General features: G+C 52.0%; 13 protein-coding genes across 13 annotated transcripts; 4 read left to right on the top strand and 9 right to left on the bottom strand.

The window, feature by feature from the left end:
• Nucleotides 1-354: 354 nt before the first annotated feature.
• CGCA056_v012772 (Secondary metabolism regulator LAE1) lies at nt 355-1,254 on the bottom strand (the record flags this gene model as incomplete). Its single annotated transcript, XM_037328016.1, has 3 exons — nt 355-820; nt 886-1,090; nt 1,164-1,254. The coding sequence occupies 3 exons, from the start codon at nt 1,252-1,254 to the stop codon at nt 355-357; spliced, it is 762 nt and encodes a 253-aa protein (XP_037173354.1).
• A 990-nt stretch (nt 1,255-2,244) lies between these two features.
• Nucleotides 2,245-3,195, top strand: CGCA056_v012771 (uncharacterized protein; the record flags this gene model as incomplete). Its single annotated transcript, XM_037328015.1, has 1 exon — nt 2,245-3,195. The coding sequence occupies one exon, from the start codon at nt 2,245-2,247 to the stop codon at nt 3,193-3,195; it is 951 nt and encodes a 316-aa protein (XP_037173381.1).
• Nucleotides 3,196-3,330: 135 nt separating this feature from the next.
• Nucleotides 3,331-3,942, bottom strand: CGCA056_v012770 (uncharacterized protein; the record flags this gene model as incomplete). The annotated part of the gene is made up of 1 exon (XM_037328014.1): nt 3,331-3,942. One exon carries the CDS (start codon nt 3,940-3,942, stop codon nt 3,331-3,333), a length of 612 nt encoding a protein of 203 aa, XP_037173355.1.
• Nucleotides 3,943-4,606: 664 nt separating this feature from the next.
• On the bottom strand, nt 4,607-5,665 carry CGCA056_v012769 (NAD-dependent protein deacylase; the record flags this gene model as incomplete). The annotated part of the gene is made up of 1 exon (XM_037328013.1): nt 4,607-5,665. One exon carries the CDS (start codon nt 5,663-5,665, stop codon nt 4,607-4,609), a length of 1,059 nt encoding a protein of 352 aa, XP_037172793.1.
• A 649-nt stretch (nt 5,666-6,314) lies between these two features.
• On the top strand, nt 6,315-8,048 carry pdcA-0 (Pyruvate decarboxylase; the record flags this gene model as incomplete). The annotated part of the gene is made up of 1 exon (XM_037328012.1): nt 6,315-8,048. The coding sequence occupies one exon, from the start codon at nt 6,315-6,317 to the stop codon at nt 8,046-8,048; it is 1,734 nt and encodes a 577-aa protein (XP_037172794.1).
• Nucleotides 8,049-8,136: 88 nt separating this feature from the next.
• On the bottom strand, nt 8,137-8,864 carry CGCA056_v012767 (uncharacterized protein; the record flags this gene model as incomplete). The annotated part of the gene is made up of 3 exons (XM_037328011.1): nt 8,137-8,312; nt 8,372-8,411; nt 8,769-8,864. 3 exons carry the CDS (start codon nt 8,862-8,864, stop codon nt 8,137-8,139), a joined length of 312 nt encoding a protein of 103 aa, XP_037172788.1.
• A 1,913-nt stretch (nt 8,865-10,777) lies between these two features.
• Nucleotides 10,778-12,881, bottom strand: bznB (Benzaldehyde lyase; the record flags this gene model as incomplete). The annotated part of the gene is made up of 5 exons (XM_037328010.1): nt 10,778-10,921; nt 10,970-11,391; nt 11,447-11,804; nt 11,857-12,725; nt 12,773-12,881. 5 exons carry the CDS (start codon nt 12,879-12,881, stop codon nt 10,778-10,780), a joined length of 1,902 nt encoding a protein of 633 aa, XP_037172609.1.
• Nucleotides 12,882-14,618: 1,737 nt separating this feature from the next.
• On the top strand, nt 14,619-15,566 carry CGCA056_v012765 (uncharacterized protein; the record flags this gene model as incomplete). Its single annotated transcript, XM_037328009.1, has 1 exon — nt 14,619-15,566. One exon carries the CDS (start codon nt 14,619-14,621, stop codon nt 15,564-15,566), a length of 948 nt encoding a protein of 315 aa, XP_037172786.1.
• Nucleotides 15,567-16,260: 694 nt separating this feature from the next.
• AAED1-0 (Thioredoxin-like protein AAED1) lies at nt 16,261-16,693 on the bottom strand (the record flags this gene model as incomplete). The annotated part of the gene is made up of 3 exons (XM_037328008.1): nt 16,261-16,273; nt 16,324-16,442; nt 16,496-16,693. The coding sequence occupies 3 exons, from the start codon at nt 16,691-16,693 to the stop codon at nt 16,261-16,263; spliced, it is 330 nt and encodes a 109-aa protein (XP_037172787.1).
• Nucleotides 16,694-17,152: 459 nt separating this feature from the next.
• Nucleotides 17,153-17,698, bottom strand: CGCA056_v012763 (uncharacterized protein; the record flags this gene model as incomplete). Its single annotated transcript, XM_037328007.1, has 1 exon — nt 17,153-17,698. One exon carries the CDS (start codon nt 17,696-17,698, stop codon nt 17,153-17,155), a length of 546 nt encoding a protein of 181 aa, XP_037172791.1.
• Nucleotides 17,699-18,735: 1,037 nt separating this feature from the next.
• CGCA056_v012762 (uncharacterized protein) lies at nt 18,736-19,669 on the bottom strand (the record flags this gene model as incomplete). The annotated part of the gene is made up of 3 exons (XM_037328006.1): nt 18,736-19,297; nt 19,380-19,475; nt 19,533-19,669. The coding sequence occupies 3 exons, from the start codon at nt 19,667-19,669 to the stop codon at nt 18,736-18,738; spliced, it is 795 nt and encodes a 264-aa protein (XP_037172792.1).
• Nucleotides 19,670-22,350: 2,681 nt separating this feature from the next.
• On the top strand, nt 22,351-23,646 carry CGCA056_v012761 (uncharacterized protein; the record flags this gene model as incomplete). Its single annotated transcript, XM_037328005.1, has 1 exon — nt 22,351-23,646. One exon carries the CDS (start codon nt 22,351-22,353, stop codon nt 23,644-23,646), a length of 1,296 nt encoding a protein of 431 aa, XP_037172789.1.
• Nucleotides 23,647-24,390: 744 nt separating this feature from the next.
• CGCA056_v012760 (uncharacterized protein) lies at nt 24,391-24,738 on the bottom strand (the record flags this gene model as incomplete). Its single annotated transcript, XM_037328004.1, has 1 exon — nt 24,391-24,738. One exon carries the CDS (start codon nt 24,736-24,738, stop codon nt 24,391-24,393), a length of 348 nt encoding a protein of 115 aa, XP_037172790.1.
• Nucleotides 24,739-26,258: the final 1,520 nt, after the last annotated feature.

Raw genomic sequence — 26,258 nt, 5'->3', positions numbered from 1 at the left:
TTACAATTGGGGCCGTTGCCCTTGGCGTTTCCTGCATCTACCCGCCAGTGGCATTGAAGGTTGTCGCCTGGCAATCTCTGTGAACGGCGAGAATCATGAATGTCGTATCTAAGAGACTCAATATTGCATCTGTTGGAAACTTGTGTGCTCAATCTTTGAAGTGAGGCACACCATTGAGGATGTATCGAGTTGTCTCGCTAGTTTTGAAGGATGGATGCAATGCGAACGCCCATATACATGTTCGATAACCAGCTTGGCCCCAGCTTTCTCAGATTGTCTTAATTGGCTCCATTTCAAAGTGATCCAAAATTCAAACTCCAAAATATTCATCCGCTCAACTGGGTTATTTCTAAATTACGCCGGTCTCGGGGGTTTCCGCCCCGAGTATGAATGATACAAGATGTAGGGGTGAACGTCATCTTTCAGCATTTCTCTGCGAAATTCAACGAGGAAAGCTTCGACTTCAAGAGGAGTCCAACCCAAACCCCTCGTAAAAGGCTCGATAGTATTGCCGTGTAGCCCATCATAGATGACAGCGCGGGCATATGAACCAACAGACTTCAAGTGAGAGTCCTTTGGCCATGTGCCCACGGGAAGTTTCTTGATATCATGGATAAGATTCTGAAAGCCTGCAGCTTCAATTCGATTCTTATGACTGCTGCCTGCTCGCAGATCCACATCAAAATGGGAAAGACCATCTTTGATAAGGTCCATCATCTTAGCAGGAGCATACTGTTGCCCAGAGGGCATAGTGCTATCGTCGCATTTGCACTCGGGCACGATGTCTTGCAGTTCAAGCCAACCACCTGGTTTGAGAGCTCTAGTTTGTTTAGTTGCCAGTCAAGAGATATTCGGCAGACAAGGATTTCGAATCGTTGTACGCACCTGTACGCCTGAGCTAGTAGCTTTGGCCAATCCTTGACCGATGGCGCCATATGACGCAAATGAATGTAGTCCAAAGAATCATCCTTGTGCAGCCATTGTGCCTCAATGTCGTCAACAATGAAGTGAACGTTCGGTGGTAAGAATGGCGGCTGAATGGGACTCAAGTCAATGCTCTCAACCTCTGCTTCAGGGTATGTTTCACCCGCTTCCAAATGTCAGTAGCCAGAGGCGCAAGAACATCGCGTGATTCATAATCTTAATAGCCCACATTCCCGTACCTGTTCCAATGTCAAGGACCTTCCTGGGATCGGAAAGGGGCGCGTTGTGTAGCTTATTACCGCAGAGGGCAACGATCATGTGATGCTTCATGTTTTCTCGTTGTTGCTCAGATTCGTCATTCGGGAATCTCGAATTTGAAGTCACGAATGCTAGACGAAAGGGAACTTGGTGTGCTGAGCTCGAGATCGTCATTGATCTCGGGCTTTTTGCCAGAGGTCGCATCGTCAGCTGCGATGGTGGGAGGCGATATTTTCGGGTCCTCATCGTTAGTTGAGGATAACAACAAGAAATGGACTTCTTTCTCAGTTGATGCAGGCATTGTCGTTTGCATTTTTGTCTTTTGTCAAAAAAGCTGAATAGCTGAATAGATGCGATGTGTCAGTGTGCTTGCCAGCGATATGAGCTTGTATTGCACGTTGAGAAGTTGTCCTTAAGCCCCTAGATCCCCTCACAAGCTCAAAACATACGATAGATGGGGGTTCAGCTGCGTGAGATCAGGAGGAAAGAGGAGAAAAGCGTGCAGTGTATAAACAACCAACACCAAGGTACGTAGCGTTCTTGATGGGTCAAGCAGTCGTTCGCCTGCACCTTTGCAGGCTTTTGTATGGTGATAGGTGGATCGAGACGATATATGGAATTATCCTTGTATAGAAAGAGACGCGAACTATTTTTGTCGGTTGATTCAGCCGGGGAGGTTCCCGATAAAGAAGGTCAGGCGATTGAGACTCCCAGCGTTGTGAGTTCGGCAATTTTTGTCATACTTTTATGGGCCCTGGCTGATCGAAACCGAGAAAAGCCCTCAAGACGAAGTCTGGCCTCACTCCGTTATCTGCGGGGTTGAAGTCATGTCGATGCTTCTGAGCGTAGTGCACACAATCGCTTTCTATATCGGCCGTTGAAGTCAAGCTGTCTAGCAAGGCCAGTTGCTTTTATTGGTCTTATATCTGTCCGAACAAGCCTCAATCCTACGGAGACAATATTGAATTCTTCGCCAGCAGCCGACGGCAAACGATACACAGTCCGGATTCGTTACTGGTTTCCCTAAACGTGCGACGTCAACCAGACGTTCTAACCGCCAAAATGCAAGCTTTCAAACTGGATCTCTCCGTCACAACTTCCGTCTCCGGTCGTCACAACATCCCGCCGCGAGACTCTGGGCCCTCACGACCCAAATTCTGCCCCCTCATTGTGGGGCTTCACGGCGGATGCTATTGCAGCGCATACTTCGATGTCAACGAGTACAGCGCCAGACATATGAGCTCAGCTACTGGAGTCCCATTTGTTGCAATTGACAGACCAGGATACGAACAGACAACTGCGGTCGGCAACATTCCCGAGACCTCATCTTTCCAAGAAGAATGGGGCAAGCTTCTCCATCAGCAACTTCTACCGGCAATTTGGAAAGCATTTGGTGTTGTCAACGATTGTTCTTCAATCGTCCTTCATTGCCATTCCTTGGGCACCCCTGGAGCATGCGTCGCTGCAGCAGTCCACGCGAAAGAGACGTCGCCAGCTTATCCCCTCGCCGGCATCAGCATCTCAGGATTTGGGAACGGCACGAAGAACTTCCGCGATCCTAGTTCTGCGCGCATAGGAGATAATCCACCGGAATTCTTCACGATACCGAAAGAAGCCAAAGATGCCATCATGTTCATTCCTGGAGGAGTTGACCCTGCAATGTTAGAGAACACGGCTATTCTCGACCGCCCCATGCCATTCCGCGAGATCGTCGACCTGTACAGCAAGTTCTTGGCGACTTGGAACGAGAAATATGCGGCCGACATCAAGGTTCCCCTGTCTATTGGCCTCGCCGAGCGTGATGGGCTGTGGTTTGGAACAGACAAGGACCTTCGAGAGTATGCGGAGGCTTTCAAGGGGAGCAAGAAAGTCGACGCTAGTCTCATACGCGGAGCACCGCACAATATGGAGCTTAGCTACTGGTCTCAAGGCTGGTATGCTCGTGTTTTCGGGTTTGCAATGGAAGTTGCGACTTCTCACGCCGTTGAAAACGACCAGGCTACGAAGAGCTGAGATATATTTGGATGAAGGACCACCAAGTAGAACTTTGTCAACAAATGAGAGATCATTTGCGCATAAACTTTCCTTCTAGATTTCCATTCCCGTGTTCGTTTTGCTCATTAAGGTCGTGTTCTCATCTCTTTCTCATCATGAATGGATACGCACTCTCCACCACGCTAGCACTCCGAAGCCGATGACAGTGGATAGGGCTGCTCCAAGTAAAAGGCCAGGATTATTCGGCGATAAAGTAGTGGCAATATCTTCCGAGGCCGTCCGACTCTTCGAAATTTCGGTACTCGAAGGAAGATCAATCAAGTCGTGCTCGGTCTCCGCGCCCGGAATTGGGCAGGAGTCCGACTCCGGAAGCCAGACTTTGCCAGCCGCACGACAGGCGGCGCGCCTTGCGCGGTAATCCTTGACAGTGCCACCATCGTCAGCAAGGGGTCCAGACTGGGGAAGTGGGTTTCCAAGCGAGTGAGCCCATACCTCCAGACATTCTGTAATATCTCTGACAAGGTTGCTGGCCTTGTGCGGGGCAAGACCCTTGGAGATGAAGAATCCGAAGACGTGATTCGGGTGCATGGAATGCAGCTCAGCGCCGTTCCACAGGCAGACGAAGGAGATGGGTCCATCGACAAGGTCAATTTTGCGGTGCCTCAGGAGCTGGAGGAGCCAGAGGCGCACCCGCTCTGGAGAGGCGTTCTCGCTTGGCACGCTGGCCTTTAACGCCTGCAGCGACTTCGCGTGGGCCACCTCCATCTTGATTCGCTTTATGTGCGACTTCTTGTGCGTTTAGTCAGCTATCGTGGCCTTGATTCGGTACTGAGAGCCGTGATCGTTCACCCTGTGATGATGGGTCGTGGTTGTGTTTCTTTCAGGCCAACTAAGTCGCCAGATGTCGGTGTGCCCAAAGACCCCGCGTCAAGTGGATATTTCGCACCGCAAACGAGAAAGCCCATGGCGGCTACGGGCGAGGTGCATGAGATGGTCGGGCCGTCGTTCTTCTTATTGGCAGTTGAACATCTCACCGCCAGCCCCCCTGTCTAGCTCTCCGGGAGACCCCTCCGATTCATCCGGAAGAGGACCAGGTCCACACCGTACCCATGCAACCCTACATAGGACAAACAGCCCTGGTCATTTGAATTCAGCTTCACGGGCATTTTGTGCACAAGTTGTATTACAGCTCATGCAAACCGTCTTTGAAACAGGCTCGAAGAAATGGAGATTACATACAAATGCTCCCTCATTTGCCAAGCTTCAAAAATCAGCAGTAATTCTGCCAGCAACATGTTGGGCGCGTTGTGCGTCTCCACTTTGTATGATGATCACTTCACTGTAAAGAATAGCATTTCGACTGGGTTGGAATTTATTGCGGATCGTTGGACGGGCTGGGTAGGCATATGCTGAGACCTTTCCGAATATCCTACGTCTCAATTTCGCCAACAATAGGCTTCAGCAACTCCGGCAAAACGACAGCGGCGTCGCCAACAAATACCCAATCCTGGTTCGGTCGAATACCCTTTGCATCGTCTGCGTGGATGTTGATGACTGCAACTCTCGCGCCTTTCTTCTTGGCCATCTCAGCATACCCAGCAGCGGGCCAAACGGAACTGGAAGTGCCTATAACAAGACAGAGATCGATAGGCGCAGGCTCGTCAAAGATTGCTTTAGTTTCTTCCACTGTTTCGACGGCCAGAGGCTCGCCAAACCACACGACGCCTGGCCTGAGAAGGTTCGTCTTACACTTGGGGCATTGCGGTAGGTCTGATTTGGCCAGCCCGGACGTCAAACGGATGTTGGCAACTGGGTTGACGGTGAGCTGTTCCGGAGGCTTGAGGGCAGTCAAGTCCTGGATGGTTGGTGTTTCCTCTTTGTATTTGTCCCCAAGGATCTGTGCGTGCTTTCGAGCGATGCCGGCAAGAAGAACCGGGCTGGCCTTTGGCCGGTGATTAGGGTCGATGCTTCCCATAGCTGCTTGCTCGTCCTTGGAGGGGTCAAGGGCCGGGGTGAGAGATGTCTCAAAGTTGTCACGCTCGACATACCCGCATCCGTCCTTGTCGAAGCAAGACAGTGTGAAGAGATTCCCATGCAGTTCTTTCATCTGATCAGCCGGATGCCCGGCAAGCTGACTCAGATTGTCGACATTTTGGGTGAGAGTGATGAAGCCTGGAACTCGGCGGGCAAGCTCAGCCAAGGCGTAGTGAGCTGGGTTGGGTTTCGCGCGAAGTGCTTCCTGTCGACGATAGGTGTAGAACTGCCAGACCATGCCCGGATCGTGTAGAAACCCGGCGGGCGATGCGACTTGTGTCATGTCCTGGTTCGTCCATGGTCCACTGGCTTGTCTGAACGTCGCCAGACCCGAGGCTGCCGAGAGACCTGCACCGACGATGGCGACGATGCGCTTCGATTGTTTGAGTGTTCCATGAAAGTCAGCGACCGCCGCCGGGTCTAAATTGCTCGATGTGGTAGTTGAAGTAGACATGTCGGCTTAATTAGTGTAAATCAAGTTTCGACTCAGAGCACATCAGTGAGAGCAGCAGGGCATTTTATGGTGCCGTCTGGTGTTGGTTGCCTAGTCCGAAGGCAACCAGGCGGCTAAGCTGTGCCTAGCCCCCATGTTACTTAATACTTACGGTGCCAACAACATACCTAGGGAGCGACCGACAATTCGACGGTGAAGTCGAAGAAGTCTTGTACATCGTGCATCGTATGAGACTGCACCTTCATCTCATTTTAGTAATTGAATCTCAAAGACAGGTTTCGTTGTTGTCATCAAGAGGTCTTTGCCCGGGAGAATTCGACCAAAAATGGAAACAAAGGCAAAAAGAAAAGGGGGGAGGGGAAGGCTAATGACACTCCACGAAGCCCTCCATTTTTACAGCCCGAAAAATCAAGTGATATCATTCGCGAAAGTCAAATATCCTTCAGAAATGGCAATTGGTTCTCCGTCAAGAGCAAACCCCAAATCAGCAATGACGTCATTCGATGGAGTTTTGTCTGCTCCAGCCGATGTCGGCATGGGTACCTGGTACTGACCACAATGCTTACAGTTGTCCGATCTTGCCCCTCTCTGTCAATAAGTTGAAGGCTGCTCCGAAACATTGTTCCTCAATACAGACGAAAGCACCGACATGCCGCTTCCCCAGAGGCTGCCGCTCGCACGCTATCTTTTCACGCGGCTTTCCCAACAAAATGTCAAATCCCTGTTTGGTGTCCCAGGGGACTTTACCCTGAGAGCTCAAGACCATGTAAAACCTGCCGGACTGAAGTGGATTGGAAACTGCAACGAGCTCAACGCCGGATACGCCGCCGATGGCTACGCGCGAACGCAGGGTCTTGGCGCCCTGATGACTACGTACGGTGTCGGCGAGTTGTCGGCCCTGAACGCCATCGCGGGCAGTTATGCGGAGCATGTGCCCGTTGTGCACATTGTCGGCACGCCTGCGACGAGATTGCAGAAGAGGATGAGCCACATGGCGGAACACGAGCAACGATACCTACACCACACGCTCGCGGACCCAACTAGGTTAGACGTCTTCAGTGAAATTGCTGCAAAGGTCACGACGGCACAGGCGAAGCTCGACGATGCGAACACAGCGCCGGAGATGGTGGATTGGGTTCTCGGCGAAGCCAAACGGCGTAGTCGACCTGTTTATATCGAGCTTCCTAGCGACCTTGTTGGAGTAGAAGTTGACGCTGCTCGGCTTGGAGACGATCTACAGGTTCCCGAAGTTGGCACGAGACACGCTACGAAAGAACAAGCTCACATCCTATTGAACCGTTTGATGTCTGCGAAGCAGCCGCTATTATTAGTGGATCGCGGGATGGGGATGCAAGAGTTTCGAGCGGAGATTAACAACTTCATCCGGGAGTCCGGCATCCCGACGCTCAGTCTACCTTCCGGGGCCGGCATGGTGGACAACGACATTCCGAATTATTATGGTGTACATTCTGGACCTGTAGGAGCAGTTGACACGCTACCCTACTTGGCGACGGCCGATGTTGTGCTGGCTTTGGGTCCTATGTTCTCCGACACCCAAACATTGGGCTGGCAGGTTCTTCCGGAGCCAGCGAAAACCATCGTCATCGGAAAAGACAACATTGATGGAGTGACCGTCGATGCCAGCGCTGTTCTGTCCAACATGTGTGGTAGCCTTCGTCAAGAAGAAATAAGGGTATCGGGAGCTGAGAACGAACAGATACAGCTTCTCGGCGACTGGCGTAAATTGTCAAAGCCGCGAGAAGAACGGCAAGACGGCTTGATCACACAGACAGGACTCTATCAACGGCTCAACAGATACCTCCAGCCTTACGATACACTCATCCTCGGAAATGCAACTCCCATCATCGGCGGCCGTGACATGGTCTTGCCTCATGGCGCGCGTGCAGTATCGTCGGGCATGTGGTTCTCCATCGGCCACATGCTGCCTGCGGCACTGGGCATCAGTCTTGGATATCGCGACAGGGCAAAACAGGGACAGACCATCTTGATTGATGGAGACGGCAACATACAAATGACGGTGCAGGAGATCAGTACCATAGTCCGAGAACAGCTGGACGTTACAATCTTTGTCGTACAGAACCAGGGATACGCCTATGAACGACTCATCCACGGCTTGGATGAGCCCTACAACGACCTGGCGCCGTGGCGGTATCTTGACGCGCCTAGGTTCTTCGGGGCGCCGGAGGATTATCCTGTGCAGTGTCATCGGATTGAGACGTGGAGCGAGCTGGATAAACTCCTGGACACGGAGAGTTTCCGTGCCTCTAAGGGATTGAAGCTCGTTGAGCTGGTACTGGGCAAGTATGATGTACCGGAGAAGTTTAGGCAAGTCTTCAAGAGTGCCGGAGAAAATCTTGGATGATGAAACAAGAAAAAGCCAAACCAGCTTGCTAGTATTTTACAATCCAATATATTACAGTTCTTCACGTCATATCATGATCCGACTCCGACTAAACCACTCTGGCGTTGATCATTTGACCGGGAGTCCTTGGCTTCTCATTGTAAGCCCAAGAGTCCACGCCAGAAGTCCCCCATCGCCTCCACCAGCGGTAGCCATACGACTGGCCCTTTTTCGCTGTCCAGTGATTATTGGGAGCTTTGCGGGTTTTGGGACGGCCGTGGAGGCCTGGATACTTGGGATTAGCCATGGTTGCAAGTGCCGACTAGCGAAACCGAGGAACTCACATCTTCCTTTGTACTTCTTGGTTGTCTCCCTTTTGGTGAACTTGCTGCAGATGGTGCAGTATTTCAGATCCCCGGCCCATTCCCGAAGCCTTTTGTACAGAGGGCATGTGATGCACTCGCAGTGTGAGCACCATTTTCTGTGACAAATTCTATGACCAGGAGGATACCGTGGGAAGTACCACGGTTCGGCGCAAGTAGCTCGGCTGTGTAGGAAGCAATGATGGCGGCGTCGACGGTGCATGTAGGGGTGATAAGCGACGTGGCCAATGGGTTGGCCGCATGCAGCTAGCCGTGGCTGTTCGGTGAGGGATTCGTCGCAGGAAACCAAAGAAGGTTTGGCGGGAATTAATGATCGTGTGAGGTCTCGGAAAAGATGCGATGTGAGAGAAAGACAGACGAGGTCATTTTGCTGGCAGTAGGAGAGAATCTCGTGCAGGATCTCGGGAGGACCCTGGGTGAGGAGACAGAAGGATGGTTGTGATGATGCGCCCATGGCGGTCGTGGGCTGTAGCTGAATCACCGACTACAGGAGACAGTAAATAAGAATGTGTTGACATCTCCAGGCTTGGGTGCCATTTTCAACAACATGAGTTCTTGCCGTTTTATAGATTCACGTCTTCGTCGTTGCTCAAAGGAATTCACAAGGATTTGGGACTTTGGAGAGAGGCGCCAGGCAACACTCACCCATGTCCGGCCAATGGCGCCGTCGGTGCCTGCCGCTAACGGTTCGGCCCCACATCCTGCCTAGACCGGCCGCCACCCGGTGCAGCCCGGAAGGATCGCGGTTGCAGAATCATCTGATAGCTCCAGTCATATGGCACACAACGTGGAATGGGCTCTTATGCACAGCACCTCAACGTTGATCACGAAATCCAAAGTCGCGGCATGTCTTGAAGTCGGCCTGTAATAAGCCCCCACCACCTGCCAAACATGTTACATAGCTCCTTCTCCCCGTGCCGCCGAACCAACTCAACCCTCCTCCCCGCAAAGCTCGTCCTTTTGGGGGGAAATAGTATCGCCTACCACGACACTCCGTCAAATTTTGACGGCTTTCCTTTCTTTCGATAAATTTGGCAGTTCCGGTATCAAAATCAACACTGGGCGAATGAGCTTGGCTCGTCGACGGCTGGCGTCGTCTTACCTCACCACCTGCTACCTTCCTCGTCTGCTCTCGACAAGCTGACACCGCCAGAACGTTGCAGTTGTGTCGGTACACATTGAAAATAAAAGCCGAAATATTCGTCCGAGGAAGGAGTGACTGGGCGACCATTGATGACGAGGGCTTAATTGGCAGGTAGACCTTGTTGCAAGAGTCACTCATCATCTTTTCTCGTGCCTCGGTATGCTAACAAGGCTGATAGGAACTATCCCAATTGGATCCCGAACTAGATGACGCCGAAACGGAGAATAACACAGCCGTCTTCGCCAGACACTGATTCACGCGACACGAAACCCGAGTATCTGTTTTGCAAGAGCATGAGAGATGGCATTCCCAGTTTCGACGTTTTGGTCATGTCCCGGCGCAACTTTCACCAGAGGTCTGCTATGCAACAAGTCAGCATAGGGAATATCGTTCCAAGTACAGCAGAAGGAGTTTACATGCAAAACTTCGACGGCGTCATACGCGAACTCAGATCGCTTGCTAGAGTCACATTCCGCACCAGAGATCTGGTGATATCCGAGGCAGGAGCTTGCTTTGCACCGAAGACATGTGGTTTCCTTGCATATCGATCTGAGGACGGCCTGCAGATCCTCAAGCTTTGTATAAGTGGAGACAAGCTGAGACCTGATCGCGCTGCTATCGACGGCTTTGGACTATGCTCACGCAAGTGGACCAAACATTTGCGACACAATGACGGATGAAAACCAAGAGTCCGCCCAAGTTGATGATCACGAGGTTATTGACCTCGATCTGGAGACGATCCCTGTACCCGGCACGGCCTTAGAAGTGTCACAAGAGTCCAGGGGTCCAGGGAAGAGGGTCAGGGCGAGCCAGCAACTTCACGGGGCAAGAGATAGGACCCCTAGAGCCCCCACAGCCAAGAGGCTAAGGGGAAATGCCGATCAAAGAGGTCTTGAGGTGCATGTCATCGAGAAATCCACTTCTCCGGTCCAGATGGACGAACTCGGCTGCCGTCGATTCACCTTTTGTTGGCATAGGGGGTTCTGTCTGTGCTGCTCACCCCTGGGGTCTCAGCCCAAGGACGTTTCTTCGTGGATGCAAGAGTTGGAGGACCCCTGAGGAGGAAGTAAGCTCGAACGGAGACGATGAGAATTGGCAGCAACAGAGAAGGGTCGCTGGAGGGGGTGGACTCAGGTTCATCTATTTGCAAGTATCGCTCAGAATGATGTTGCTATTTCCCAAATTGTAGCTTAAATTTCACAGGAATTCCCTTTTGAACCCAGTCATCCAATCATTCCGTGACCCTCAACAAAGCTATCATCAGCTTTGCCATTCGCCGTCTTGGGCGTTCCGGCCTTGTAATACGGTTTAGGCACATTGTCATAGTAAGGGATGACAATGATATTTGGGTCATCACTTTGCCCAACCTGGAACTCAAGTCAGCAAATTAGTTTTGACGGAAGGCGGTGACGTACCATGGCCTTGGTGGTCGCTTGATATGGCACATCGGAAACGTTGAGATTGAGCAGTCCTGGACTCTTGGAGCTCGACAGACTACCGACAGTCTGCTTCAGCGACTCCAACGTCTTGGAGCCATCACTCTCAGAGCTGTCATCAAGATGGACATCGACTACAGCAGATAGGCAGCCGAAGCCTTGCGCGACGACCTCATATTTTACCTTGGGGTTCATCGCAATACAAGGCCGTTGCGGGGTCTTGTCACCGTAGATAATCTCCTGTCCTGCCAGAGACATACCCCAGACGGCGTTGTTGACGATGACAGTGAGGATGTTCAAGTCGTACTTGGCGTACGTGTCGAGCTCGCCGATGTGGAAACCTGCACTGCCGTCACCCTGCAAGTTGACAACCAAAGTGTCTGGAGAAGCCACGGCAGCACCTGTTGAATATTGTCAGCCGCTGTGTAGAACTGAATCCGGGGCCGAATGACTTACCTAGCGAGTATCCCCAGCCATTCCCAAGGCACCCCAAGTAGCCAGTCGCCACCATGGACAATCGGGGTCTGGCCTCGTTCAGGCACTGGAGAGCCCATCCGCCAGCCTCACCGCCATCGACACAGACAATGCTGTCTTCTGGCAGCGACTGGAACAGCTTCTTGATGGCGTGATATGGATGCAACCTGTTGTTTTCTAGGAGAATCACAGGCTCCTTTTCGTTCGGGGCTGAGGCGACGGCAGAGCTCTTCAGACCCATGGTCTTCTCCACCCAGTCGTCTGCTGCTTTGAAGGACGACTTTGATGCTGCGGCTATCATCGCGTCTGCCGCCTGTCCAACGTCTGCGACAATGCCGACCTAACAAAGTCATGTCAGTCAAGATTCTGGCGAGAAGATGAGGGTCTTATACGTCAATAGTCCGAGATCGCCCAATCTCCCCGCCGTCTAGGTCGACTTGGACAACACTGGCTTCGCCTTCGTTCGGGATGATCCCGCCACTTCTACCACCCATCAAGAACCCCGTTCGAGCTCCCAGCAAGAGCACAAAGTCCGGGACTTGACCGCCGAGGTAGCGCAAGACCGCAAGTTGCGTGGCTGATCCACCAAACAGAGAATGAGAACGCTTGATGGACGTTGAGTACTTTGGCGAGTGGAATATGGGCGTGTTCGTTGCCTCAGCCAGTTTTGTGACGTTTTCAACTGCGCTGGCGGCGCCGGTGGAAACAATTATAACAGGTCGCTTTGCGTTTTTCCATAGACCAAGTGCCTTTTCGATGGCTTCAGGATGCGGAGCAGGGTTCAATGACAAGCCGGAAAGAAGTCCCCCAGACGAAATGCTCTCGACGGGCGTCGACAGCACATCAATCGGAATGTCCACCAATACCGGTCCAGGCGCGCCCGACGTGGTCGCTCGCCACGCTAGACTGACAACCCGGGGAATCTCGCTGACTTCGGTGATTTGATAACAGAACTTGGTCACTGGCTTCGACAGGGTGACTTGATCATGGAACCCTTGCAGCGCGTTGGTGTGGTCATCGCGGGGCGGAGCTGAGCTGGTAACACAGAACACTGGAGATCGGTCGGCGAAGGCGGTACACAGGCCAGGATAGGCGTTGGCGAAGCCCGAGTTGGCAGTGAAGAAGCAAACACCAGGAACGTTGTTGCCTTTGACCTTTGCCCAGCCTTCGGCAGCCTGGACAGCGACGGTCTCATGTCGGACGTCGATGAGCTTGATGTCGGCCTCAACAGCGGCGACGAGGAAGGGATCGAGATGTCCACCTTCGCACTGTTAGCGCTTCATTCCGAATCACGAACAATGAGAATACCGTGAAGTCCGAATGCTGTAGTTGCACCAAGGTGCGCGAGAGACTGGGCGAGGAGATCACCGCCACAGGCCGTCTGTCGGGTCTTGGGCTGCTTGAGTGGGAACGACATTTTATTTTGAGGGTTGCAAGTGAGATACACGAATTGGTCTTGCGCGAGGCGATGTTGTACTTTTGCGGAACCCTCGGGGCAGGAGATCCTTCACAGAAAAATGCCCTCTGAAAATGAGGCGGCTCATTCTTGTTTATGTCGTCACATCATCTGATCTTCATTCAATCTAACCGAACTACCGAGCATACCGGCGTGGTGCTGAGACTAACCCCGCATGGAGGGGTTATTGATTTCCGTCGGTATCCCCAAACACAGTGGCAAGGAGGCCCCTCAAAAGGCTGCGTGTTGGTTACATTTGCATGTACGCCAAGGGAATTGTCATCGTGGCGTTCTTCAAAATAAGCCCCATAAAAAGAGTTGCCATCAGAGCTCAACAACATATTTTGAGAAAGCTCAACCATGCGAACCTCAGCGTTCGGTAACAGTGTCTTGATTTTGAGTACCGCGAGGAGAATCTAAGTACATTTCCCTGCGTGCATGACACCAATCAAGAGAATTTACCACATTTCTGTCGCGGCCACATTTGCTCCAACCAGCAATGACCTGTTGACCTCCATCTACGACGGTTTTTGAATCTTACCTTCTCCAACGTTGGCACTTCACATTCTCATTATGGTGGCGTTTGAGGAAATTGAATGAACCCCCCTCTCAATTGTGTATATTTCTGGGCGGTCCATGTAGATTGATTACCTACTGAGCTGATCATTCAGTGACCTGGGATCAGACTCCTTATGTCCACAACACGACAGCAAATGGAAAGCGGTCATAGGAAAAGGACAAGAGAAGTTTCGTCACTGCCCGATGTTGCCGGAGTCTCAAAAGACGAGCATCGATACGTCGGCAAAAGCAGGTCTCTGAGTTCGTCAGTAAAAGAGCTCAGTCAACATGCCTTGAACTGCACCCTGCACCAGCACCAGAAAGTCAAGCTCAACCGGTCCATCCGCATACTCTGACTGGTATTTATGTGTTTATTACTGGTTTATTAAGGAAAATCACCCTCAAAGAGCAGATCCGGCAGAGCAAGGCTCGTTCATCAAGTCCTTGAGAACTTGAAAACATACCAAGTCTCTGTATTTCACAAAGCAAGTCTTGGCCTACTTGGTCCCAGACAATGATCCCAAACATGTTTGCGCTTGTCCAAGTATGCATGGAGCCCCGTTCATACCAGTTTTCATTTCTTTCATCCCCTTTTTACGACTTCCCGCCTCGTTCACAACTCCACACTACTCTTCGGTTAGCTGAGGCTTGCGGTGGACCTTATCATGACCTTCTCGAGCCCGCACAAACCTAGACTCCAGACGCTCCTCTAGGAAGGAAGAGCCTAGCTGGCCATGGAGAAATATCTCGCCTTCCATTTCAATTGATCTGGGTATTCCTTCCTTCTCGTTGGCCTCCAGTCCCTCAGACAACACCTCAACAGCAATCCTCCATCTCCACCAGGCACCTCACCTACAACTTTGGAGGGAGCGCCAAACTCTGGATTGAAAAGCAAGAAATCTTGCTGTTCAAGACTTGACGGCCAACAAGAGTGGTTTCCCTCCTCTTTCAACATCATCCCCCATTCCAAGCCGAATCTCCTCCTGCGGAAGGTGAACTCCTCAGCTCGAACACCAGCAATTGCTCTCGGAAGGGTTCTGCTCTGCTTCAACATTCTCCTCGACATCTCGGAGCCCGATTTCGTGCTCTACTTTGCTAAATAACCTTCGCAACTCACCACCTCGCGCAAACACGACAGAAATGGCGGTCGACGGTCAAGACTGGCGTTTTGCAACCACTCAAGCTCCCATACGGCGCCGACCGAGACTTAACAGCTTTGTCTTCCAGAATATTCCCGGCAGAGCTGGCCCCCGGTCGTTGTCTTTCGACATTTTCCTCCTTATCATCGATCAACTGATTCAAGACACGAAGGACGAAGAGACCCCGGCTTTGTGGTGCTTCAGCTACGACGCCCGCGTTGATACCAGATTCGTCCTCCGCGATTACGCCAGGGAACACGCCGCACCTGAAACGTACGACAGCCACAAGTGCCGCTTCAACAGCATCCACCTTCCCCTCGAGATCAGCCGAGCCACACGCGGCCTCGTCCATCAGCACTTCATCCGCATTCCCATGGTCACGGCAGACCTTGCCCAGAACCTCATCGTCGACGCCTGGGTCCTTCCCGAGATTGACAGGTTCAGGCCCCAGTCTACCATGGGCTACGGTTACCCCGACTGCCTGCCCAACATCATCTTCACCAACACCCTTCTTCTACCGCCCCCGCAAGCGGTTCTGGTACTCAACTGCATCCGCACGATCCACCTCAACACACCTGGCTTCTTCGCCAGCGACAACCCCAGAGGCGTTGGCAGTCTGCTTACACTGCCCAACCTCAAGAGCATCATTTGCAACGTCGACTTTGGAGGCGTCGTAGAGGATGATCTGAGCCCGCGCTCCCCCGACATCATTGAGATACCCGCCCTGCTTGATTCTTTAACTCAGTGGCGCGACGATAATGAGCAGGCGTTCATGACGATGTGGCCCGCATTCGAGAAGAAGGGTGTCAAGATGCTGGGCAAGTGCATCTTTGGCGACGAGCAGCCCATCTTGGAGGTTCTCCGGACGCCGTATGGCATTCGGATTCGGTACCTGAACCCGGATGCTCGATTCTCTGAGTCTTCCGAGTCGCAGGATGGCGAGAACTAGGTTAGTAATTATCTTGGAGAGTCGGTCTGGTTCTGACAGAGACTGTGTCTTTCAGGTTGCAATGCTACATTTGGATCAGGCTTGGAGGACGGGAGGGATCTGGATCGAAATCGGCAAGGCGTTTGGGCTGGGAGGAATGACTCTGCAAGATGGCCTACGAGATCTCGTTTGCTCGTTTAAAAATCAGGATGGATTACAAGTACCTCGGGTAGTTACTTCAAGATATCTACCATGCCACTGCCTTCTGGGAAGGGAGGTTGAAATTAGCTTGCTGCAATGGAATACGGGTTTCTACACTTGTCACCCTTGGAGATTCAAGTGTGTAACGAGAAATCAAAGCTCCCCAACACACCGGTTCATTTGCGATACAGGATTGTTGCGAGGAATAGGACCGAGAAGCTACTCGCTCGGCCCATCGTCCCCTGGTGTCTGAATCCCCAAAACTGTAAAAAGCTCGTCAACCTCGGTATGATCTCGATGGTTCCGCATTCGATGACACCAAGTCACAACTTTACCCGCCTCACCGGGCTCAAAAACGAATTCCCCGCCAACACGCATGGGGTTCCCGGCCAAGCGAAGCTTCGAGAACTGGGTCACGATATTACTGAGCCCGTCTGCAAAGAGCCAGAGCCATCTCTCGGGCGAGTACCTCGTTCTGGCACCCACAGCCGTGGTCTTGGCCATCTCCAGCACATCAAAGAGCCTCCCTGTGGGATCTGTAAAGATTGGAAAACGGCACTTTGTTTTCTCTGCATACTCGTTGATGAGAGCGGGCTCGCCGTTGCCGATGATGACAAAAGTGGTGGCCACAGGGAGGGTAGAAAGCAGAGCAGGCGTCGCGGTGGAGGAGAGGAGCTCAATGTACGATTGACATGCCTTTCAACGTCAGTATCCGATACGAAAAAAAAAAAAAAAAGACCGGAGCTCACCCCGCAAAAGAAGTGACGGATGAAGACCACTACAACCCTTGAGGACGTTTCCTCCCCGTCATAAACCGATCGGAAAAGGTGCGGCTGTCCTTTATGATCCAGGACTTCGATGTCGGCCGCTTCGGCAAGGATCTGGGTCGAAGGGAGGTCGTCGGTAACTGGGAGATCCTCCACAGCGTCGAGCTTGCACTCTGCCATCATGAGTTTGGATGCGATGAAATGCGTCTCGCTCAACGTATCATGGGGAGAGACGAGACGTTTGGAGAGGAAGATGAGGTCGTACTTAAGAAAGGGAGTCAGCTGACGGGCGTTGGCGGCCTCTTTTCATTGGCGACTTCGAATCTTGGCGCGAGCCAAAGTGCATCCTTCAACTGCCCGCCAAGTTCAGTGACAAAAGTGCCTTACCTTCCAAGTACCTACCTTGACGTACCTTAAGCTAGATTGCGTAAATTCAACGACGAAGAAAATTGCAGCACGAATGCGTCATACTTGAAGTCAAGAGCTGAAGATTACTCTGGTGTTAATGGGTCCATACATGTTAAAAGATTAGTGACAGACGAACATGTTGCCTGCACCTTTTCCAAAGCTAACTCTTCTGTGCTTATTGTTTTTCGTTGATCCATTGCGAAGCTCACCCAAGAAGTGGTGTATCTATGTCTACATCCAACCCTCATGTCTAGATCTGCGACTCTCAAGTCTGCGCCTTAGACTCTCAGCCTCAGCCCTTTCGAGATCCATTATCTCCCAGTCGAATTGCTCCTTGAGGATATCCAGGCGCTCGTCGATCGTTCTGCATGTGGACCGGATATTCGCCAAGACCTGACGACGAGAGACGCGGTTGCCTTGACGCAGCTGCTCCTGGCACCAGTTGTGCATATTTCGCTCGATGGCGTTGCTTATGCCATACGCTGCGTCGATGTATCTTTTGTAGACGTTGTATCTTTCTGGTGCCAGACGATGGTATTGAAATTGGAATTCGATCGATCTTATGTGTGGTGTCTTGGTGGGTATCCAGGCCTCATGGAATTGCTTGAAGTACGCCCGGGGACACAGGCTGTAGGTCTTGTCGTCTGCAGCATTCATCTTGGAGGTTGCACTGCTGTTGGTGTCCGCATTGCCGCTCACGTTTGTGTTGGCATTGGTATGTGTACTGCTATCAACACAGCCGTTTGTGTGGTGAGCGGAGTTGCCACCGTGGTCCATGTCGGATGAAAGGGATTTGGTGGATAGATAGCCGTTCATTTTGTTTTCGGTTGGCGATGCTGAGGTATGATGAGAAGGAAAAGCACCAAAATGGATGGAGATGGGAGAATTAACCTATTTTCATGTCCTTCTTTCCATCTTTCAAGTAGACGGAGAGATGAAAAAATTGAAACTTTGTTGAAATTTAATTTACGGCTGAACCGTTCAGGTGCCCAGGTAACTAACTACCTTGGCAGGCGTCGGGCAAGGTCTTCTTTCCTCCCCTAAAGGCAAGATCGAGCTCTCCAGGTCCGTGAACCCGACTGGTACCACTCAGTCTCCACTCACTGGAGAGCACGAAGAGAACTGCGTCAAGACCCAAGAGTTTGGTACACGAAGAAGTATCTGCCTCTTTGGCGCCGGCAGTGGGCAGCGCCACAGAGGTAAGTCGGGGACCACTGTTGGAGACACCTTTGCTGTCAGTGGTTGATTGCCCATTGGTTCCCATGGCTGCTACTTGACAGACGGCGTGCGAAACGATCACCTCAAGTAGCGCAGCAAGGGCACGCAGTCACTCGGATAGTTATTGATCTTTTGACGTATTAAGTCTCAGAGTCTGCATGTTTACAAAACGGTAGGTGGCTGTGGGCAGTCTTGGACGTTGACTGAAGACAGATGTCGCATCGACAGACAGCAACAGTGACAGCAGGGCCTGGTAAGTTTCAAGTAGAGGCAAGTTGGAGATAGATTCCCCGTCGATTCTATCACTGTAGCAAAGTAAATTCTCCCTGAAACGTTCAGCCTGTGAGAAACGGACCAACAACATGACCAACTTGCCCACGGATCGCCAAGTTGATATCTTAAAATCCATAACGTAGCCATGCACCTAAGACCCCAACCGTTGCAAATAAAACACCAAATCATCCATTGACCCTGACAGTGCCGTACCAACATTCGTACGTGTGATTCCAGACAAGAATCGCAGGGGTAAACTCCGACCACTTAAAAGCAGCAAGCTTCTTGCGCCCTCAGCTGACATGTAGTTCCGTGGATGGCTCTCAGAGACAGGCCTCGCACCTTCTATACGTGGCCCTTCCGCCAGATGGAGGAGGAAGCGCCCGACGAAGCGCCCGATGTCCGGCAAAGTATGAGTACGAGCAAGTCTTGAATTCTCCCAGAATCTTGGGCGAGACATCGGTGTTGCTCGACGGGCTCATGTTCTTGATCAAGCGTGGGATTCTGCTTGGACTGCTTGGAGAGGGAGACTTGTCCTTGGTCGCGGCCTGCTCGGTGTGTGTGACGTCGTTGTCGGCGTAAAACGATTGAGCGTTGCCCAACTCGCATTCCTCTAGAAAGAAGATGGGGATCGAGGGTCTAGTGCCGGTGCTCTTTGCACCTTCGGTAGCACCAAGGAGCTCGGAGTACTCATGGTTGGGATCGGGGGCTGGCGACGGTATATTGACACACTTTGTGGCATGCCAAAGGCCAGAGTGAATAGATAAGTTGTCAAGGTCCATCTCCATCTCCGTGATCCAGGTATCATCTTCATTCTTGCACCGATTGGTGCCGTTGTTCCACGAGGTAACTCCGCAGGTCTCATAGGTTGTCAAGAATTCATTGCTGATGGGCAGTTAGTCGTTGGGCACTTGACAGCAACGGGTTCCGTACTGGGAAAATGAGTGCATGCAAGGAAACAACTCACTTCTTCTCAATCTCAGACTCGGCGTCAATCTCCCCGCAGCTATCGCCGTCAACGAAGTTGCTGTCCATGCCGCTGTCCTGGCAAATCTCCTCGGCACTGGCGGGACTCATGATTAGTACACCAGCTCAAGGCGAATTGTTCTAGAGGACGTACTCATTGTTCTGAGCATCGACGATATCCCAGTCCATGGCAGTGTCAGGTCGGTCGAAGAAGACAAAGTCATCTTCCTGCTCCGCATCAACGCAAGAGTTGCGGCTGAGGTCGACGAGATGGAGGGAGTTGTCCGACATGGCGGCGGTCGTGACTTGTGAGTCGAGAGAAAGTAGTAGATAGTGAAGTTAGATTGAGGGAATGAGAGTAGAAAGTTGATCGAGAGTTGAACAGGTCGAGAAGATTGAGTTGCGGGATGGTGATGGAAAGAGAAGGAGCTGTCGACGGCACCTGCTGTTTAAAAGGTCTGCACTGTTTGGGGCGGAGGAAGCACTGTGAGGGTGGTCGCAAAGGTCGCCCCAGACACAGTGTTAAACACCCAACTCAGCGAAAGAAAGACCTCACAGCCGGACTCCCAAGTCCGCATCACTTGACGGTCCACGACCATCTTGGTAGATTATTAACACAAGGTCATACTCTAGCTGGGTGAGTGGCAACAGGTACCAAATCCAGAGCTAACCTTCTGACAATGTCAAATTCATGTCTTGTCCTACGAAAGGGTTGGTTTGATTCCCATGACCAAAGTAAGCGTTGATTCTCGCCTGCCCACGCCAAGGGAGTGAGCGGGAAAGCCATTTCTGCATACGGTAGTATTAAGGCTATGCCTTCCAAAAGTAATCCTGCAATCTTGATTTGGCTGTGAGCAGCGTTATTCGCCCGAACATTCAGATTCGAGTCTGCTCGGGATGCCAATTGGTCACCTTTGTTCCATAGGAGGCGTGCGACGTCAAAGGCAGAGACAGATGGTAGGCAGAGATCAAGTCTCTTTTATTCATATGTGGTGAGCGGAAACATGTGATTTGCGATAACACATCAGTGCATTCTTTGATAGAAACAATCCATTGTGTCAACTCTGTCTTAGCATTTCGCTGGGTTGCCCTCCATCCGAAGGACATCATAAATTGCAGTCGACCATGTTACCGTGATAAATCTCAGAATACCCAGCACTCACTGCAGCCATCATCATCATCGTCGTCATCTTCAAAATCTTTAAGACTCAACTTCCTGATTCATTCGCGCCCTCTCCTAACTCCCAGACTACTGTAGCAGGCCTACCTTACCCAGCGGAGCCATTATTGGAATCATCCAGCCCCAGTCGTCAGAGCATCACATAAGAAGGAAATCGCTATAAACACACTACATCTCACCAAAAGCAACAAAAATGCCTAATAATGGCGTCCGTCGAAGATCATCCCGGATATTCAACCGTCAGCGCCTTCAACTAAATAACACTACCGGCAGATTGGGCCCCCGAGACATGCCCTTGGAGATCGTGATTCTCATCGTCCATGCCATGATTGATATAGTCGAGGAAGAAGCGGTGCCAATTAGATGGCCTGTCGAGTATGACAGGAGAAACTTCGCAACCACCGGCCAAGCGCCGCTAAGCACTTTCAGCAATCTTGTTTTGCCTCATTTGGGGGAGGTCAGACGGCGAATGTTGATGATCCACGGACCTCTCCAAGCCTGTAAACTTTTCAATAGGATTTTCCAGAGAAGATCAGGGCGCCTTCCATTCATTGGCGGCTGGAGACGAGATTCAGTCGCACTGGTCCTTCCAACGGTCGACACTTTTAGTCCGGGATGGTCTATATTTACCCCGGCACCTTTTCCATCGGTCGACCTATCGACACCACTGATCCAGCCAGGGGAGCTCCTAACAACTGTCCATCATCTTGAGATGGACGTCTCGTGCTTTTCAAGGGCTCTTGCCCGCGGAACTACCAGCAACCAGCCCTTGTCTACTTTTAGCAGTTTCCAAGATATTACTTTGGTGGTGGAGAGGTTCGACCTGCCCCTGCTACTCCAGAATGCGCAGCTAGCTCCTGACGGCACCTTTTCAATGACTGGCCCTGGCATACCGAAATTGAGCATGATCGAGGCAGATCTTGGTCACCGCTTCGTAGAATACTGGCAGCCTTTTTCAAGCCGAGGAGTCCGTCTTTTTGTTTGCATGTTCCGCGAAAGTCGGCCAACCTTGGAAGCTTTTGTTACACCAAGCGGTTTTAGGCTGCGGCGTTTGTAATGATGAAGGCAAGAACTCTTTTTTTTCGTTAGAAATCCTTTTCTGTAGTTTCTAGTTTTGTCATTTTGCAGTGGAAATCTAATAGCCATGCTGTTGTTTGTGAATTGTTATCTAGTGTAAATAAATTATTCTCCTCGGAAAATATCGTCACCTAAGAAACTGTCTTCTTTTGGGGATGGACCATGTCATGTCATCAGTTCTTTGATCTAAATTTCTCGCTGATGTTCTTTCCTCTGCCAATCTTCAAGCAACTTGGGGTTGCAGCAAGTACCTGCCATTCTGTAAGAACTTCGTCCTAACAAAACTGGAGTCCTGGAGTCCTGACCCTTTTTCTGGCAGCCGCGATCAACCTGTCGCAACTGCCAAACGTGGCTACCCAGCACCAAATCTCACCCCCAGGAAATTTTGTCTTGATTCTTCGAGACTCCAAGCGCGGGGCTGAATCCAAACTTTTCACACAACCTACCCAAAGACCATCGCCCACCACCAAGCACTTTATTTGCTCTCGCTTTTCAGCTTGTCAAGTTTTCCCTCCCACGCCATCTCTGAAAGTCTACACAACAACTCGACATGCCGACTCTCTGCCCAGTTGCCATCGGCGGGTCGCAGGTGCCAAGTCGGGTTAGATCGAGGGAGAGCCACAATATCCTCAGTAGCAGTCAGAGGCGGAAGCAGAAAAGAAAGACGGAGACCTACCGTACCTACCTCAAGCAGGCATGGGGAACATTCGATGCCATGTTTCCTAGCAGGTACCGAAGCAGATCATCGAAGAGAAAGTTCGAAACCCTCAATCACCAATGGGTTCACCTATTCTACCACGTCTCGAAAATTGCCCAGGACAACAATCTACAACTCGCATCGCTTTGGAAAGAAGGAGGATGGCTGTTTGAAGCTGTCTCAAATCGCGATAAACAGAAACTCTCAACCAAAGTCTTCGAAGAGATCAACCGCAGGCTGGGAATACCTAGCTTGTACCAGCAAGGCCGGAACCCGCGAAACACCCACACCTCCAATCATAGAGACATCCCCACCGAGGTCTCTGCGAGCCAACATGATCATACTGTCTCAGAGCTTAGACACAACGTGAAGTCGGAGCCGTCCGAATCCGAATTGGAGCCGTCCGAATCTGAATCCGACTCCTACTCCGACGGATCGACTTCCGGCGATGTCTCCCCTCTTGCCTTCAGAATTGACAACCTCGGTGCTCACCGCAACATCGATGCCCAATCTAGCGGTTTGTCGACAACTAGTACGACCGCAGTCCGAATAAAAACTGAAGCAACCGATACGTCTTCGTCGCCATCACCAGTTCAAACGTCCAGGCTCAATGGCATTGTCGCGAAACTCTCACCAAGGGCTCTGAACACACAAGTCGCCGTATCCCAGCACAGCCAGGCAAAGAGACGATCTGAACAACTCGGTTCCTCATCCGAGGATGATTCCCCGGTATCAATGAGACGACGTCCAAGACCCCGAAGAATTATCACACCCGAAGCAGATCAGGACAGCATATCATCGATGCAGGGGAGCCGACGAAACATCGGCATAGACAAGGCCTTCACTCGAGAAGCATTCGACGAGACGCTCAGTAGATGGTCCTCCTTTGCACCAGCTGGAGGTGAGTGCAACGCCGGAAACAAATTTGCGGAATTGGAAGATTGCGAGAAGGAGCTTCGTCGGTCGGAAGAAAGTTTGAAACTTGCTCAGCAAAAGCACGACGAGGTTCATCGACAACTTGAGGCTATTGACCAGCTCATTGCAGTTGCCACCCCTGGCCAAAACGAAGGAGATGCTGCCGGCATTGGCAGACGGAGGGGCGAAATTTGGGCGCCTCTTCTTGCTACGGCAGAGCGAACGCGAGAGGTCTTGGAGGTGGAAGCACGGGAGGAGGTAGAGCGACTGTCTACCACCGTTGAGGTTATGAGAGCAGATGTGGCACGTCTAACCGACGAAGCTGAGTTGCAACGACTGGCGAAAGAGGTTGCAAAAGGAATGAAGGACATCTCCAAGTTGATGGAAAAGAGACGTTAATGTGGTCTCGGAATTTGGCAATGAGATTGAGAATGCAATGGCTGGTTTGCAACGACTTGTACTCGGGCTATTTGGGCAATAAGTGAGAGCCCTCGGAGAGTCCCACGCCTGTTGGAGAATCGTACTGAGCGGGTGTTAGACGAACAAGACTTCTAGATAGCTTCAAGACACGATGGTCTGCATTCTCGGTCCGCCACAAAGTCTTCAAGTCAGAGATTGATGGTTTGACTAGATGCCCGGGGTTGTGCAAGCTCATGGCAGAGCGGTGAAGGAACCCAATACCCAAGTACGTGCCACCCTGTCTGCAGTTCGAGGTCGTTACATGTCAGAGCACTATCTTCGACTGCGATTCCATTTACGGAGAGGGCCTTCCTCTATTTGCTGGCGGTATCACAGACGCAACGAGGCAGGAGCGGGGATGAGGGACACCTGGCGCATCCCTGCTTGTTGCACTGTTCTGTTCTCCAACTTCCGTCTCCTATCAGGACTGATTACCACAGCACGCCACCACCCAGTCCTTGAGACGATACTGAGTCTTTCTATCGGTTGCAGAGGCATGTAGATGTGCATGCATTCGTTTCTGGGTATTGCTCGCCTAGTTGGATATTTGTGTACACTGTATGAGAGCCACGTCTTGGTGGTTTGCTGCCTCGTCTTCTTCTTCGCTTGAAACTGCCACACGACCATGGTCAGCTCTCAACCTCTCATGATAGTCTTTAGGTATGATACCTACTCGTGCGCCGACTAGACCCTGGCCTCCCATTCCGGACTCGACTGCCAACAGTGAGGACATAACCTCGTGCCCACCTCCACGCCGCAAAACGTCCTCACGAGTCTCAGGATCTGGTTGCGCTCGGCGTGTCTCTCGGTCATCTTCTCCTCCATTCCAGGGACGGTGTCGAGCACGAGGTGGATAAGCTTCTCGATCCAGTAGTCTGGGTGGCCCGGGGTGGGCGTGGTGTAGGGCTGTGTCTGGCGCGAGCGCAGGGTGCAGCTGGGACACGGCGGCTCGATGGAGACGGCGGCGGCGGCATCTTTGGCGGAGCGCGCGGGGTGATGCGGGATGGTGAGCATGGGTGATGACGAGGACATCTAGGTCGTGCGCGGCGGTAATGCAGTCTGGCGGCTCGTGGTCATGCTGACGGGAGGACCTTTTATGGTGAAAAGTAATTACCGGTCGCATGCGACGACGACGACGACGAGGAGGAAAGCTTGGCGGTGCCCGATAGCGACAGTGTTGTCTCCCCCAGAAGACGGATGCCGCATCCTCGAGCTCGGAAGAGAGGGTGAGAAGGGAAGAAAGGAAGAAGGGGGAAAGTTGGCAGAGCCCTCGATTCTCAAGGAAGAGAAAAGGAAAGGGCAGAAAAAAAAAAAAAAGACGGTCGAAGGGCAGAAGCGAATGAGACATTGCTAAACATGTAGCGATACGTTTTTGCGAATGACCATCTGCATCGGGGGGCCTCGGCGAGCCAGTAACGAGCATCGGGGGAGGATTGGCGTGCAGGGGGTCGAGGGGATGGGGACCTCATCCGCTCGCCTGGTGACCGATGTGCAGGATGACCGCCGATTCGAGGTCCGGGCCGGTCCCGCGGTCAACAGCCCTCCCTGTCATATTTCCGCAGATGGAAATGGGATGACTGGGATGACTGGGAAGAGATGGCTTGACGGCGTCGTCGGGGGGGAGCTTCAATCAAGGAACAAGGGGGACACGGGGAGAACTAGAACTGGGTGCGGGGTTCAGCAGCAAGATTGACTCCGCCGCGGGATGGAATGTAACGGAGGCAACGCATACCTACATACATCTACATACATACATCAGCTGTGGTTGCCTCTTCCAAAATGCCCCGAGGCGTTATCTCTTGCGCCTTTCCTCCTCGCGGCGTGGCTGTTTCTTCGTGGTGGGTGGGTGGTGCTGGTTGTGGTGATGGTGTGGTGGTGATGATGGTGGCTCAACTTGCTTTTGGAGGCCCGAGGGGAGGCCGTGGCGGTGGATGCCCATCCCATCCCATCCCATCCCGCGCATCATTCGTCGGAAAGCCTCGTTTCTTTTTGCTGCTCAGCTGTGCTTGGGGTGTTTCGGTAAGTAGATGAATGTGCTGGGGCTTTTCCTCTGTGGCGTCCAATCACGGCTGCAGCGCATTTGTTGGGCAGGGAGTGAGACTTGCTGTAGTCATTCTGTTTGCTCCGAAACAGCAAAGGAACATCTCTGGCGGCGACGGGAAGACGTTGCTGGAACGTGCAACTAGTCACCAGGGCTTCCCTCCCACAAGAGCTTGTTGCATAGCGAACCGCTCGTCGGGTGCTCCGGCTGATTTAGCGCTGTGCCCACTTGATGTCTCCCCCATGCATATTGAGCAGGAATTATCATAAACCCCGTCTGGCGGTGACTGAGCCGCTGCCGCCCCCAAAATACCCGACCTACGTTACGGCAGAGGGGTGCGGAAGAGCGGGACAACATCCGAGACACCCAGGCCTGGGATCGCCGATGCTTTCTCACTCACATTGCAGACACCCTGACACCCATCAGCCAGCCACACGGTTCAAACGTCTCAATCTCAGGCCACAGATCCCCGTATATGGTCGGCTTTTTGGCGTGGCCTTTCCATTCTCAT

Source organism: Colletotrichum aenigma (genome assembly GCF_013390185.1).
Source record: "Colletotrichum aenigma strain Cg56 chromosome Unknown KSG_Cg56_contig09, whole genome shotgun sequence".
NCBI classification, from domain to species: domain Eukaryota; kingdom Fungi; phylum Ascomycota; class Sordariomycetes; order Glomerellales; family Glomerellaceae; genus Colletotrichum; species Colletotrichum aenigma.
This window is presented reverse-complemented; position numbering and strand designations above follow the sequence as displayed.